This window comes from Lissotriton vulgaris, chromosome 2_1 (genome assembly GCF_964263255.1).
Source record: "Lissotriton vulgaris chromosome 2_1, aLisVul1.2, whole genome shotgun sequence".
NCBI lineage: Eukaryota > Metazoa > Chordata > Amphibia > Caudata > Salamandridae > Lissotriton > Lissotriton vulgaris.
In genome coordinates this window covers 622,811,765-622,823,969 of record NC_141687.1, presented here as the reverse complement: position 1 = coordinate 622,823,969, position 12,205 = coordinate 622,811,765, and the positions used below count along the sequence as shown (strand labels likewise).

The 12,205-nt window shown below is 44.9% G+C and overlaps 1 protein-coding gene across 8 annotated transcripts in view; it reads right to left on the bottom strand.

The window, feature by feature from the left end:
- Positions 1 to 6,174: 6,174 nt before the first annotated feature.
- HPCA (hippocalcin) overlaps positions 6,175 to 12,205 on the bottom strand; it is a 144,474-nt gene continuing 138,443 nt past the window's right edge. For all 8 annotated transcript variants that reach the window (XM_086955724.1, XM_086955727.1, XM_086955725.1 and 5 more), the window contains exon 5: positions 6,175 to 8,478. In XM_086955724.1, the coding sequence (XP_086811850.1) occupies positions 8,381 to 8,478 (98 nt within the window). In that variant the 3' untranslated portion in view covers positions 6,175 to 8,380. The remainder of the gene's footprint in view (positions 8,479 to 12,205) is intronic.

The following is a 12,205-nucleotide window of genomic DNA, read 5'->3' as shown; positions in this document are numbered from 1 at the left end:
GAACAAAGACCATGCCCAGGGTTGTAAGTATGCCACTCAGCTCCAATACTCACGCGACCATGCTACTGTCACATAAAACGTTCCATGCTGAGGCAGAGCACTGCTACTGTGAGCATCAAGTACCGAGCACGCACACCCGAGCGCGCGCGCACACACACACACACACACACACACACACACACACACACACACACACACACACACACACACACACACACACACACACACACACACACACACACACACACACACACACACACACACACACACACACACACACACACACACACACACACACACACACACACACACACACACACACACACACACACACACACACACACACACACACACACACACACACACCCCCCCCCCCCCCCCCCCCCCCCCCCCCCCCCCCCCCCCCCCCCCCCACCCCCCCCACCCCCCCACCCCCACCCCCACCCCTACCTGTCCCGTTTAGGCACCTTCCCCCTTCATGCTCAAGTTGGCAACAAGAGAAGGGACTGGAGCCTACCAAAGCTCTGCCCAAAGTCATCCACTTCTATCAGTTGTCAAGAACCGCCTGCTTCAAGCATGCCAGGCATCCCACCTCACCCAAAGCCGGCGCTGAAGATCCTGTCTATGTCAAAAATCTCATCAACACTAAAGGTTCCATTAACAGCCAGAGCTGGTGAATAGTAAATGCAAATCATGCAAAGATTTTAAGAGGATCTAGATAGAAGCAGGAGCATCTCTTCGTCTAGCCCATCACTTGCAATATCTTGGCGAAAACACCCCCACTGAAACAGACACACTTAATCGCACAAGAAGGCTTGCATTTCAAGGAAAACCCTCCTTAGAGCCCCACCCCCAGAGCCAGCACTGAAGAGAGAGGAGGAACAAAAGGAAGAGGTCTTGTGTCCCTTTCACTACCATGCTGGTGCACATTACCTCCTCAGCCTCCACCAGAGTCACATGAGGGGTCCCTACACACCTTTTCAGATCCAGGCTTTCCAACGGACCCTACTGACAAATTGATCAGAGAGACTAGGGTAGCAACACCTAGTTGAGGTTGAAAAGAAATAAAAACCTTTCTATAGCACCCCTATTTAGATAAAAAAAAGCTCTTGGTTCATTCATAATCTAAGATGTCCATAAAAGGGCCTCTGCCCAAGCCATAGGCGATGTCCCGCTGTCCGATAAGGAAAATAAGACAATCACACACAGCAGGCAAAAGGGTAGCTGCAGGGGCAGCCATACACTGGTGCATAGCAATTCTGTTATGATTCTTTCCTAGTACGACAGGTCTCAGTGGGAGGAGTGCAGAGGCTGTTAAAAAAAACTTTAAGAGGTGTGCAAAAAGGAGATGGTTGGTATTTGAGTTGGCTTTGCCCTTGGACACCAACATTGTCAACACCGTGGACAGAGCCTCTCGCGGTATCAACACCGGTGCTTATCAGATACCAAGATCTACTTCACATCTCAAGGTTCAAGTCTAAAGTCTAGCAGCAACTCCACAATGTCCTGTTCGACGGGGAGCATCTCTTCTGCCCCCATGTTAACAAGACGCTTGGGAAAATAAAGGACACAGATTACGAAGTCTATTGGCGCCCTGCAACCTTCAGCAACTGGAGACTTTGTTCCCAAGGGCTGTTACTTGTGAAAGGCTAAGGCCACTTCACCGGACCAGCTGCAGTCTTACCAGAGACCGCTGCAAACCTTCGATCACAAGGGGTACACCCGGGGATACATACAGAGGGAAATATTAGCGGCAAGGGGAGAGGTGGTTCCGGTAAAAGAGTTTCTACCTCTTCCCCAGTCACACATCACCTGCCAGGGGAAGCATACAACATTTTCTCCAGCAGTGGGTGTAAATCACATAAGACCAGTATATTATAGAGGTGGTTCACCACAGCTTTTTCCTAGAACTTCTCACAACCCCTCCCAACAGCCCACCTTCCAAACACATCCGCAGCAAAAACCTTTTCTGCCTTCTGTAGGGAAAGGTACAAGAGCTTCTCGAGAAAGGCACAATAGGGAGAGTCCCTCCAAAGCACAAGGGACAAGGCATCTACTCTCTGTATTTACTCATCCCAAAAAAGGAGGGGTCCCTCAGGTCTATCATAGACCACAGGCCTCTCAAATACATCCTGATGAAACATTGTCATATGACAACTCTGTATGATGTCATCCCTCTGCTCTGACAAGGCAATTGTATGATGGGGTCTGATCTCAAGGACGCCTACTTTCCCATACCCATCCACCCTGCCCACTGCTGGTATCTTTGCTTTATGGTAAGTGGCTAACCCTACGAATTCAAAGTGCTTCCTTTCATGGTCATTACAGCTCCAAGGGTGTTCACAAAGTGCCTAGCAGATGGTACAACTACAAAGGCAGGAAATTCACGTTTCCCCCTACTTCAACAACTGGCTGATCAAGACTGGTACCAGTAAGCAATGCCAAAGCCCACAGTTGCAGCAATTTCCTTGGGATTTACCATAACCGCCCACCTCCAAACTCAATAAATCCAACCCTACTGACGATCCATGTTAAACATAGTTTAGGGGCAAAGCCTACCCCCAACCAATAGAGAGTGCTGGCATTCAAGCTGCTGCTGCCTCTTTCTCAGCCACCCCTCTCAGTCTAAACAGTCATGCACCTTCTAGGATGATGGCATTATAGATCTCCATCGTACCCCATGCCAAGCTCCACAGCCCCATACAACTGTGCCTCAAGGAGCAATGATAACAGGCAGAGGGACACTAATGATCGAATGTTGATAAGGCTAGAACTCACTACTCTCTACTGGAACAGTGTTATATCCTGCTCTTCCTCTCTCTTTGTCCCTCCTTAGTGTTAGTGTCTGCTTGTCTATGTCATGTCTCTGTGATGTCATCCATGATTCTACCTGTTGCTATTCAAGGGATTTATCAGTTACCTGGAGGCTGAGCAGGAAGTTATCTGCTCCCGGTGGGGTTTCTTACCATATTACATTCCTACCTGAATGCTGTACCTTCTATCTAATCTCAAGAATAAATATACTACATGTACATTACAACAAGGACCCATCATCTTTATTTTACTGAATTTAACACTGGCGACGACTTAACACTGTGCATTTTCTGGGAAGAGCCGTTTTGTCATGAACCACTTTTACTGTGCTCTATGTTTAGAGGAGTTCATGTATTTACTTTGAGAAGTTGAGCTCATTTTTATTGTGCTTTATTTTAGAGCAGTTTTATTCTATTGATAGAGAAGTTGTGCATTTTCTGGGAAGAGCCGTTTTGTCATGGACCACTTTTACTGTGCTCTATGTTTAGAGGAGTTCATGTGTTTACTTTGAGGAGTTGGGCTCATTTTTATTGTGCTTTATTTTAGAGGAATAGAAAATATTCGAATTTGAGGAGTTGATATTTCATTTTCTATCCACGGCACTGAGCCATACTGTACCTTTGCTCATTTGTATTGAGATGTTCAGTTTTCATTTCATTTAAGCTTACATTCTTTTGTTAGCTTACGGTGCTTGTACAACCTTTGTACCTGCTCCCCTGTGATACTCTTATTTCCATCATGTTGAAGAGGGTGTTTATTTCTGGTGCATTTATGTTCTTTCTTTCTCCTGCCTTTCTGCTTATGCCTTCTTCTGTTTCATCGTATTCATTTTTTTCAATTAAAGGAGGGAGGTGTGTTATATCCTGCTCTTCCTCTCTCTTTGTCCCTCCTTAGTGTTAGTGTCTGCTTGTCTATGTCATGTCTCTGTGATGTCATCCATGATTCTACCTGTTGCTATTCAAGGGATTTATCAGTTACCTGGAGGCTGAGCAGGAAGTTATCTGCTCCCGGTGGGGTTTCTTACCATATTACATTCCTACCTGAATGCTGTACCTTCTATCTAATCTCAAGAATAAATATACTACATGTACATTACAACAAGGACCCTTCATCTTTATTTTATTGAATTTAACAAACAGCAACTGTATATTGCATAGCAAGCCTTTTGCAGACACCATTCCGCAAGTAAACATCTCCAAAGATTCCTTTCTTACAGGCTGGGGTGCAGATCCAAATGCTATGACCATCCAGGGTGTGTGGGACCCTCAGCGCGAGGGCCATTACAGAAATTACCTGGAATTACTAGCCATACACCTACCCCTCAAAGCATTCTTTCAGGTCATTCGAAGGAAGGTATTCCTTGCCAAGACAGACATGACCACTATGTACTTTCTGCAGAAACAGGGTGGCACATACTCATTCCAGCTCTCAGCACTAGCCCTGGTGATCTGGTATTGGGCGATCTGCTACAGCATACAACTCTTAGTAGGACAGCTTCCAGGGGCGGACTACAACTTCTCACAGGATCCATGAACAAGTCCAAAAAGCGGAAACTCCACCTACAAGTCCTGCACAGGTACCTCCAGCATTGGTGCACCCTAGAAATAGATCAGTTTGCCATCCCTGAAAAATCAAAATGCCCAGACTTCACCTCCAGTTACCTATAATCACAGTGTATGTGCTATGAACTATGGATGAATTGATCTGGTATCTTTGCTTACACTTTTTTCCTCTTCCACTCCTCCCGTACATGGTATGACAGATGAGAGAAACATCCCTGAAGCTCATCTTGGTGACCCCTACTTTGACCAGGCAGCGCTCCATCTGCATGCTCCTGGAGAGGTCTGTCAGTTGCCACGAGAATCTCCCCCTCAGGCCAGACCTTCTCACTCAAAGACAAGGGCGCTCAGATACACAGACTCAGAAACAGCTCAATCTGAGGTCTTAGAATTTGGCTATCTGAACCTCAACCTGGAAAGCATAACCATTCCGCTGGAAGAGCGTAGGTCCACTAAATAGGCCTGCTACATGACAAAGTAGAAAAAGTTTGTCTTCTACAACATTTCCAAAGACCTGGCCCCGTTAAAGCCCAACAACCAGGACATTATCCGCTATCTTTTACAACTGCAGAGGTCAGGCCTTCCCTACAAATAAATGCACCATCACCCAGCTGCTGTTGAAGTATACATGGCAGTGCTTAATTTGAGCTGGTGGTTGCTGGTGGGCGGTGTGGAGGGGGCACCAGCACTTATTTTTGCATCAAGCATTTACTGCGAGCACAGGACACATATGGGAAAGACATAAGAAGAAAAAGATGGATAAGTGTCACAAAGGGAGAATGCAGAAAGCTGAAAGAGTGAGCTGAAGGGGCAGGAAGTGGCTGTAAATGTATTAAAGAGGCCCGGGATGGCATTAGGATTATGCTGCTTCAGTATTCTGTGGTGGCACATTTATTGCAACCGCTGCGTGTTTCAGAGGTGAGTTTTGGGCAGCAGCACATTTTTATTTACAAATTAAGCACTGCTACATGCAAAAAAAAGAGAACATTCATACTTGTTTACAATTTCAAAAACCAAAGATTTCATGGAGAGTCCTAAGAGAATCATACCTCCCAGAATGGATGCAGTCTTTATCACACATCTTTTACTATGCCGGACAGAACAGGGTATATGTTTTTACCTTTACCACGCATCCTTTACCACCCAGGTAAGTATTTTTTTTATATTTAAATAACAAAGTTTTAATGTTATTTTAAAAAAAGGGAGATGTAAAGTCTTTACCACACATCTTTTACTATGCTGGACAGAACAGGGTATATGTTTTTACCTTTACCACGCATCCTTTACCACCCAGGTAAGTATTTTTTTTATATTTAAATAACAAAGTTTTAATGTTATTTTAAAAAAAGGGAGATGTAAAGGTGCGGTTAGAGCTAAAGGGCGGTATGGGTGGTTTACGTGTTGGTAAAGCGAGGTATGGATATTTTTAAGGTTTAAGGGTGAGTAGAGGTAAAGGGAGGTATCGGTTGATTTAGGGGAAGTAATGGTACATTTCGTATTGAGGGGTGGGTAAGGATAAAGAGGTATGGGTTTAGGGGTGAGAAGAGGTAAGGCAAGGGTAAATTTAGCGATCAGGAAAGGGCGGTTCGGAGTTAAGAAGGGGCTTTTACTATACATAATCACAAAAATGTGTGGTAAAGGTCCACGATGTAATGCAATGTGTTGTAAAAGTCAACACACTGTATTACATGTGTGATAATGGTATGCATTTTAAGGTATACTACTCCTTCCAGAATACATAAAGGCTCGACCTGGGGGAAGGATGTAGTCCTCATAAGGCTCGGGGGGGGGGGGAGGGGGGGAAGGGCAGCCGTTACAATGATGCCCCCTACAGTTCTTTTTTTTTTTAAAGTTGACCTTCCTGGTGGTCATTACTTCCTTAAGAGGCAATAATGAACTACAAGCACCTTTCATTCAGGCTCACAAAGATAGAGTTGTTCTGAAAACCATCTAGGGAGAGGAGTTGGCCTAAAGGCTAGGGCGGTCGACCTCGAATATGAGGAACTGGGTTAGAGTCTCGGCAATGACGCTGAACATCCTGTGATTCTGAGCAAATCACTTAATCTCCCTGTGACTAACAAAAATGAATGTGTGTCCTCATGTAATGTAACTGGTGCTATGTAAAGCGCTCTGATACCCGATTCGGGTCAAGTTCGCGCTACATAAAACTCTGAAAGAAAAAAATAATAATGCTACATTTCTCCACAAGGTGGTATCACACTTCCACCAGAACGTAGCTCACAGTCTTTTCTGTAGTCCAATTTGGTAGTGGAAACAGCTCTACACGTTAGATGTCGAAACAGCTCTTATGTATTACATTGACAGGACCAAGGTCTTTCAAAAGTCTGACAAGCTATTCACAGCCTTTACAAAGGCCAACTTCTGTATAAAACAAATACAGCAGGGTGGAAAGTCAGGTGCATCCAAACCTGCTACATCAAAGCTAAGAGAGTCCTACCACCAAGGGTGCACACAAACCGTAAGAAAAGGACACATGGCTTGCATAGGTAAGATCTTGCATGTTGACATCTACAAAGCAGCCACCAGGTTAACACCACACACCTTTACCACGCACTACTGTGTTGACATCCTAGGGTGCCATCAGGCTACAGTTGGCCAGACATTCTTGAGAACTTTGTTCCAGATATCTGCATCATCCACACGCTTACTACTGTTTAAGGAGGTTATTGTTTCTCAGTCTATGCCGAGCATGTGTTTTTCTAGCTACACATGCTATGGACAGAAAATGTTACCATGTAGCATCTAATCATAGCTTGTAGTGCTGTAGATTCATATGTACCCATACTCTTTCCCATAAGCTTTTGTGGATTGTAGATATTTTAATTAATTACATAGATAACACTGCATGATACACTCACTCCTCACTTTATACTCATTCGCACCTGCTGTGCAAAAAAACCAAAAAACAATCTAAGATGGAATTGGTGCCCAAGCGCATTGTCCACCAAGGGAGGATTGACTGCACATCTTGTGACTCAAAAGACTTCTTAGAAGAAAAACAACTTGCAAACATGTGAGCTTAACACTAGATGGCAGAAGTATGCAGAGCATGTGAATCTACAGCACCACATAATACAAGCATATGCTTACAAGTAACTAACATTTGCCTTATGAATCAGAACCTAATACAGGCTGTGGAAGAGGGGGCCACAGTGGATAAAATATTCATTCATACAATAAAATGATTGTCTGCATCAAAAAAGGATTCAAGGTTGTCATCATCTGGTGAAATAAAAGATAAACCTTCTGACCACCCCTGGGATCGGACTAGAGCGGATGACTTGTTGAAAATCAAAATAAACTGAGAAAAAACACAAACAAGCCTCCCTCAACTATCTTGGACCACCATTTGTCTAAGGAAATAATAGCTGGATTAACAAATCTTTCTCCTCCATTTTCTAAAACTATAAACAAAATAAATATTAACAGGTAAACGGATGGGTGAGGGGTTAAAACGGTCACTTTGAAAAGGCGGCTTTTGTCTCTGCAATAAGTCCAAGCAGTGCCCCTAGGATCCTGGATGGAAAGCATAGATCACAGCAGGAGGAAGGGTTGTCTATTTGGAGGCAAAGGTCAAGAGCAGGTCTTATAAAAACAGACATTGCTGCCTCGCCTCAGATGGAGTAATGGTCAATGATGACTGCGGTTGATCTTCTAGGAAACAAATTAAGCAAAACAGGCTTCTGACAAGATGGTGGTCTTCAAAGGAGATTTCTTGAAAGGACGAGGTGGTGCACTGAAGGAGGCCCACTTTCCAGAAGACTTTCAAAACGGAATGAGAGACTGGTGTCCTAAAAGCCTAAAGTCATGCAAGATCAGCTGCTCTCTTGTTGGCAGGTAAGATGGGGCTCATCTCTAAAGAGAGATGGTGGTTCATGCAAGAAGAAAACTGGGCAGAGCCCAGATGTGCCTTTACATTGCTGCTTGAAGAAGACAGTGTCTTGTATTCTCTGTCCTTCCCCAATAGTGGTAGGGGGCATCAGACTTCAAAACTGGGAAGCGTTGCTTGGATCGCACTGCAATAGCCTCACAATTGAAGGGTCACTCTTGGCACCTTTGATGAATTCCTCCAGAGACAGTTTGCCTGGAAAGGAGAACAAGGTTGTTACAAAGAGGATAGGGACAACAACATGTCAAAATTACATATAGGACACAGATTTGTGATTCAGCCAGAATGCCTCATCTCCCAGTTTCCTTAAAATGAGAACAAGTAATCCCAGCACCTACGTACACCTCCCTAACATCCACCCACCAGGGTGCATTTAAGTTCACTTTTGACAGATAACCCAGACCTTCTGTGGTGGGGAACAGTATTGTCAATATTTATACAGATTTACAAGCCCCTTGCGTCACTTTTGCGTCACTTTTCCCATGTTAAAAATGAGCAAAAACGGTGGAAGGGCCTTGTAAATAAGCCCCTACGTATTTATCACAGCACTATGGGAATCAGTCTCCATCATAGTAGACCTTCTTGCCATTAACGCAGTTCTCCATCAAAGCACATGAAATTAGGAAGCCCATGCTCCAGAGCTTCTGTGTTTCTTTCCCAGATGCAAACCGCTACCATGGACGGCTCAACCAGCCCCCCGTGATGCATTCAATGATCAGCACAGTGCTTCCATGCCACACTACACCCACTGGTCTTGCGTTAGAAGGGAAAAAAAGTTTACCTCTTTGTGAGCCTTTCCATTTGACCCATTCCTTTAAGGTCTCAGTCCCTGCTGGAAACCTTGGCAACTTGTCGTATGATTTCTTGCTGGTATTTGGCTGTGCTGCCATGGGTTTATGCTCCTATTTGTCTATGATTCGTGAGATTTCTGCCTCACCTGGACAGCACTGACTGCAACCCACTTTGCAGCCACACAAGCAAATTAGTAGCTTTAGATTTTAGAACAGACCTACTGTGAGTTTTGCTTGATGTTCTTTCCTTTCTCACTCAATAAGAGGTTTTTTAATGATGGACATACCCAATCCCATCCATCCATCTCCGTACCACATTCGCACAACCTGAGAGTACCCACCGTTTTTGCAATTCTTGAGGTTGGCACTGTAATGAGATGAACACATCCAAAATATTATTACTGCTCTCTTCATGCTCTCATACTGTACCCTCTCAGTATCACTCAGCTTGACCTGGTTCCCAGCTGTAGGAATGTGGAAAATACTGCTTTCGCCTCTAGATTCCATATGTATACTAAATGCAAATTGAAATGTCCTTATCCAGGCACAGGCCTCTGCACCAATGAACAAGCTATTTAGAATCTGTACCAGAAAAGCTGTTACTGAAGATATGCAACTGTAGAATTCTCACCTTATGAATTTCACTAGCTGCCACATCAGATACAGGAATTTTTGTAGCAATTCCCTCATGTGTTGTACCGTGACATCGTTTAACTGTGCCTCAGATCCATCCTACCCGGGATTAAACATCCGAACCCCCACCTCCCCCATTGTATGTGCCACCCCATAAGTTGATGTCAGTTTCTTTTTGATCTCTGTTTGCACCATCGAACACGAAGCCATCAAAATCTGAAAGTGCTGTATGTAGAGTGACATCTTAATGATGAACGCAATGAGTCCATTCCACAGAATGGGGAGGAAGGTGGGGGGTCGTGAGGAATCTACAGTTGATAGGCTCTGCCAGAAAAGGTATTACCGCAAGTAAGTAACTTGTTCTTCTGACAGACACTTCTAACCACAAAATCCTCATTGTGTAAATACATACCAAAGAGTACACCTCCTTGGATAGTGGGTCTGTGGAATGGCTCAGACCAGGAAATCCTGCAGGGACACCCACATAACATGTTAACCAATGATAATACGTCCCATACGGACTCTGTGGAAACATGTAATAAAATCGCCAAATACTTTTCTGGTAAAATAAAAGACATCTATGCCACCTTCTCTGGTAACTTGACATCTGGTCATGATTTTATAGAAAGTGAAGGAGCTAGTTCCACAGAGTTATGCTTACACTGTTTCTCGGCCCCCTCTCCAGAAACACTTATTAGCATATGTAAAAGCATCAAGTCGGGTTCCCCCCGTGACCCGGCTCCTCCTAAGGTACTAGGAGCGAGCTTAACAGTACTGGAACCATTCTTTAGACATGTGCTCCAAGTCTCCTTTGCCTCGGCCAGTCTTCCTGAAGTATGGAAGAAAGCGGTTGTTCTCCCAATTAAAAAGAAACCTAATGTGAGCCAAGACACCCTTGAAAATCTACGCCCCATTTCTCTGCTACCTTATCTAGCAAAGGTGGCGGAGAAAATAGCCAATAATCAGCTCATGGCCCATCTGGAAACCAATATTCTCCTTCACAGCTCTCAGTCGGGCTTTCGGTCTGGTTACTCCACGGAGACAGCCCTTCTGAGAGCGATTGAAACCCTACGGTCAGGAGCAGATTCGGGTCATACTATGGCCCTTATTATGCTGGACCTCAGTGCCGCGTTTGACACTGTAGCACACTCCATCTTGCTACAGTGTCTAAACAAAGCCGGGGTCACCAAGGCAGCACTGGGATGGCTGAAAGCGTTCCTTTTTGACCACAGCTTTCAGGTACAGAGGGGTACCTTCCTCTCAGACAGCATAGCCTTAGAACAGGGGGTGCCTCAGGGCTCTGCCCTGAGCCCCACCCTGTTCAACTTATACATGGCTCCTTTGGCAGATGTGGTTCAATCGTACGGTGTTGAACTAGTATCCTACGCCGACGATACCCAACTGCTTATCTCCCTATCCCAAGCTCCCACCATGGCAGCTGCCAACTTTAAAGCCTGTATGCAGGATCTTGCAGGCTGGATGAACCAACACTGCTTGAAGCTAAATGGCTCTAAAACGGAGGTATTAGTGATAGGAGGAAATGATGCAAGCTAGACAAGAGAATGGTGGCCAGCTTGTCTTGGTCCTCTACCTACTCCCTGTAAGGAAGGGAAGAATTTGGGCATCTGGGTTGATCCCAAACTTTCTTTTGATGGCCACATTCATAGAGTAGTAGGGAAATGCTTCGGGGTTCTCAAGACCCTCAATTGTACCCTGGACCTTCTACCCTTGGAGGCCAGACGAACCATGACCCAAGCCTTAGTGACTTCCCGTATAGACTACGGCAATGTGCTACTCTTAGGAACTACCGAAAAAAACATCAGGAGACTGCAGGTTCTCCAAAATCCTTAGATTACCCAAAAGAGCAGCCTCCAAACCAACTTTGGCTGCTCTACACTGGCTACCAATAAAAAAAAGGATCTTATTCAAAGCACTCTTAATGTGCTATAGGATCACTTCGCACAAAGCCCCTCCTTATCTGACGAACCTAGCCCTCACCTACGAGCCTAACAGAACACTCCGCTCTAGGGGAACTGGCCTACTCAAAGTCCCTCGTGTAAAAAAAGCCAGAATGGGAGGCCGCTCCTTTAGAGTGTTAGCGGCCAACAAATGGAACTCTCTTCCAGTGAACATCAGGCTAGCGGATACTGAAACTAAGTTTAGAAAACTATTAAAGACCTACCTTTACACCCTCTAGTTCAGGTCCTTCGATCACGGCTTCCTCTTTCTCCACAGCGCGGGGATACGCCGGGATGGCGTCGCCATGCACTCTACAAACCCCTTTATTATTATTATTATTATTATAGCAGCCTGTCATTTGTCCACGACTGGCACATTGGGTCCCACTGCAGAGGTAGCATCCTTTGCTCTGGTCGAGGGAGCACCAACCTTGCAGGGGCAGCTTTTTAACTAGCCCACAGCAGATCTTATTACACAACATGATCCATTTGGAGATGGTCCTTTTTTGCACCGCTTTTAATTTGTTTGCCCCAGAGAAA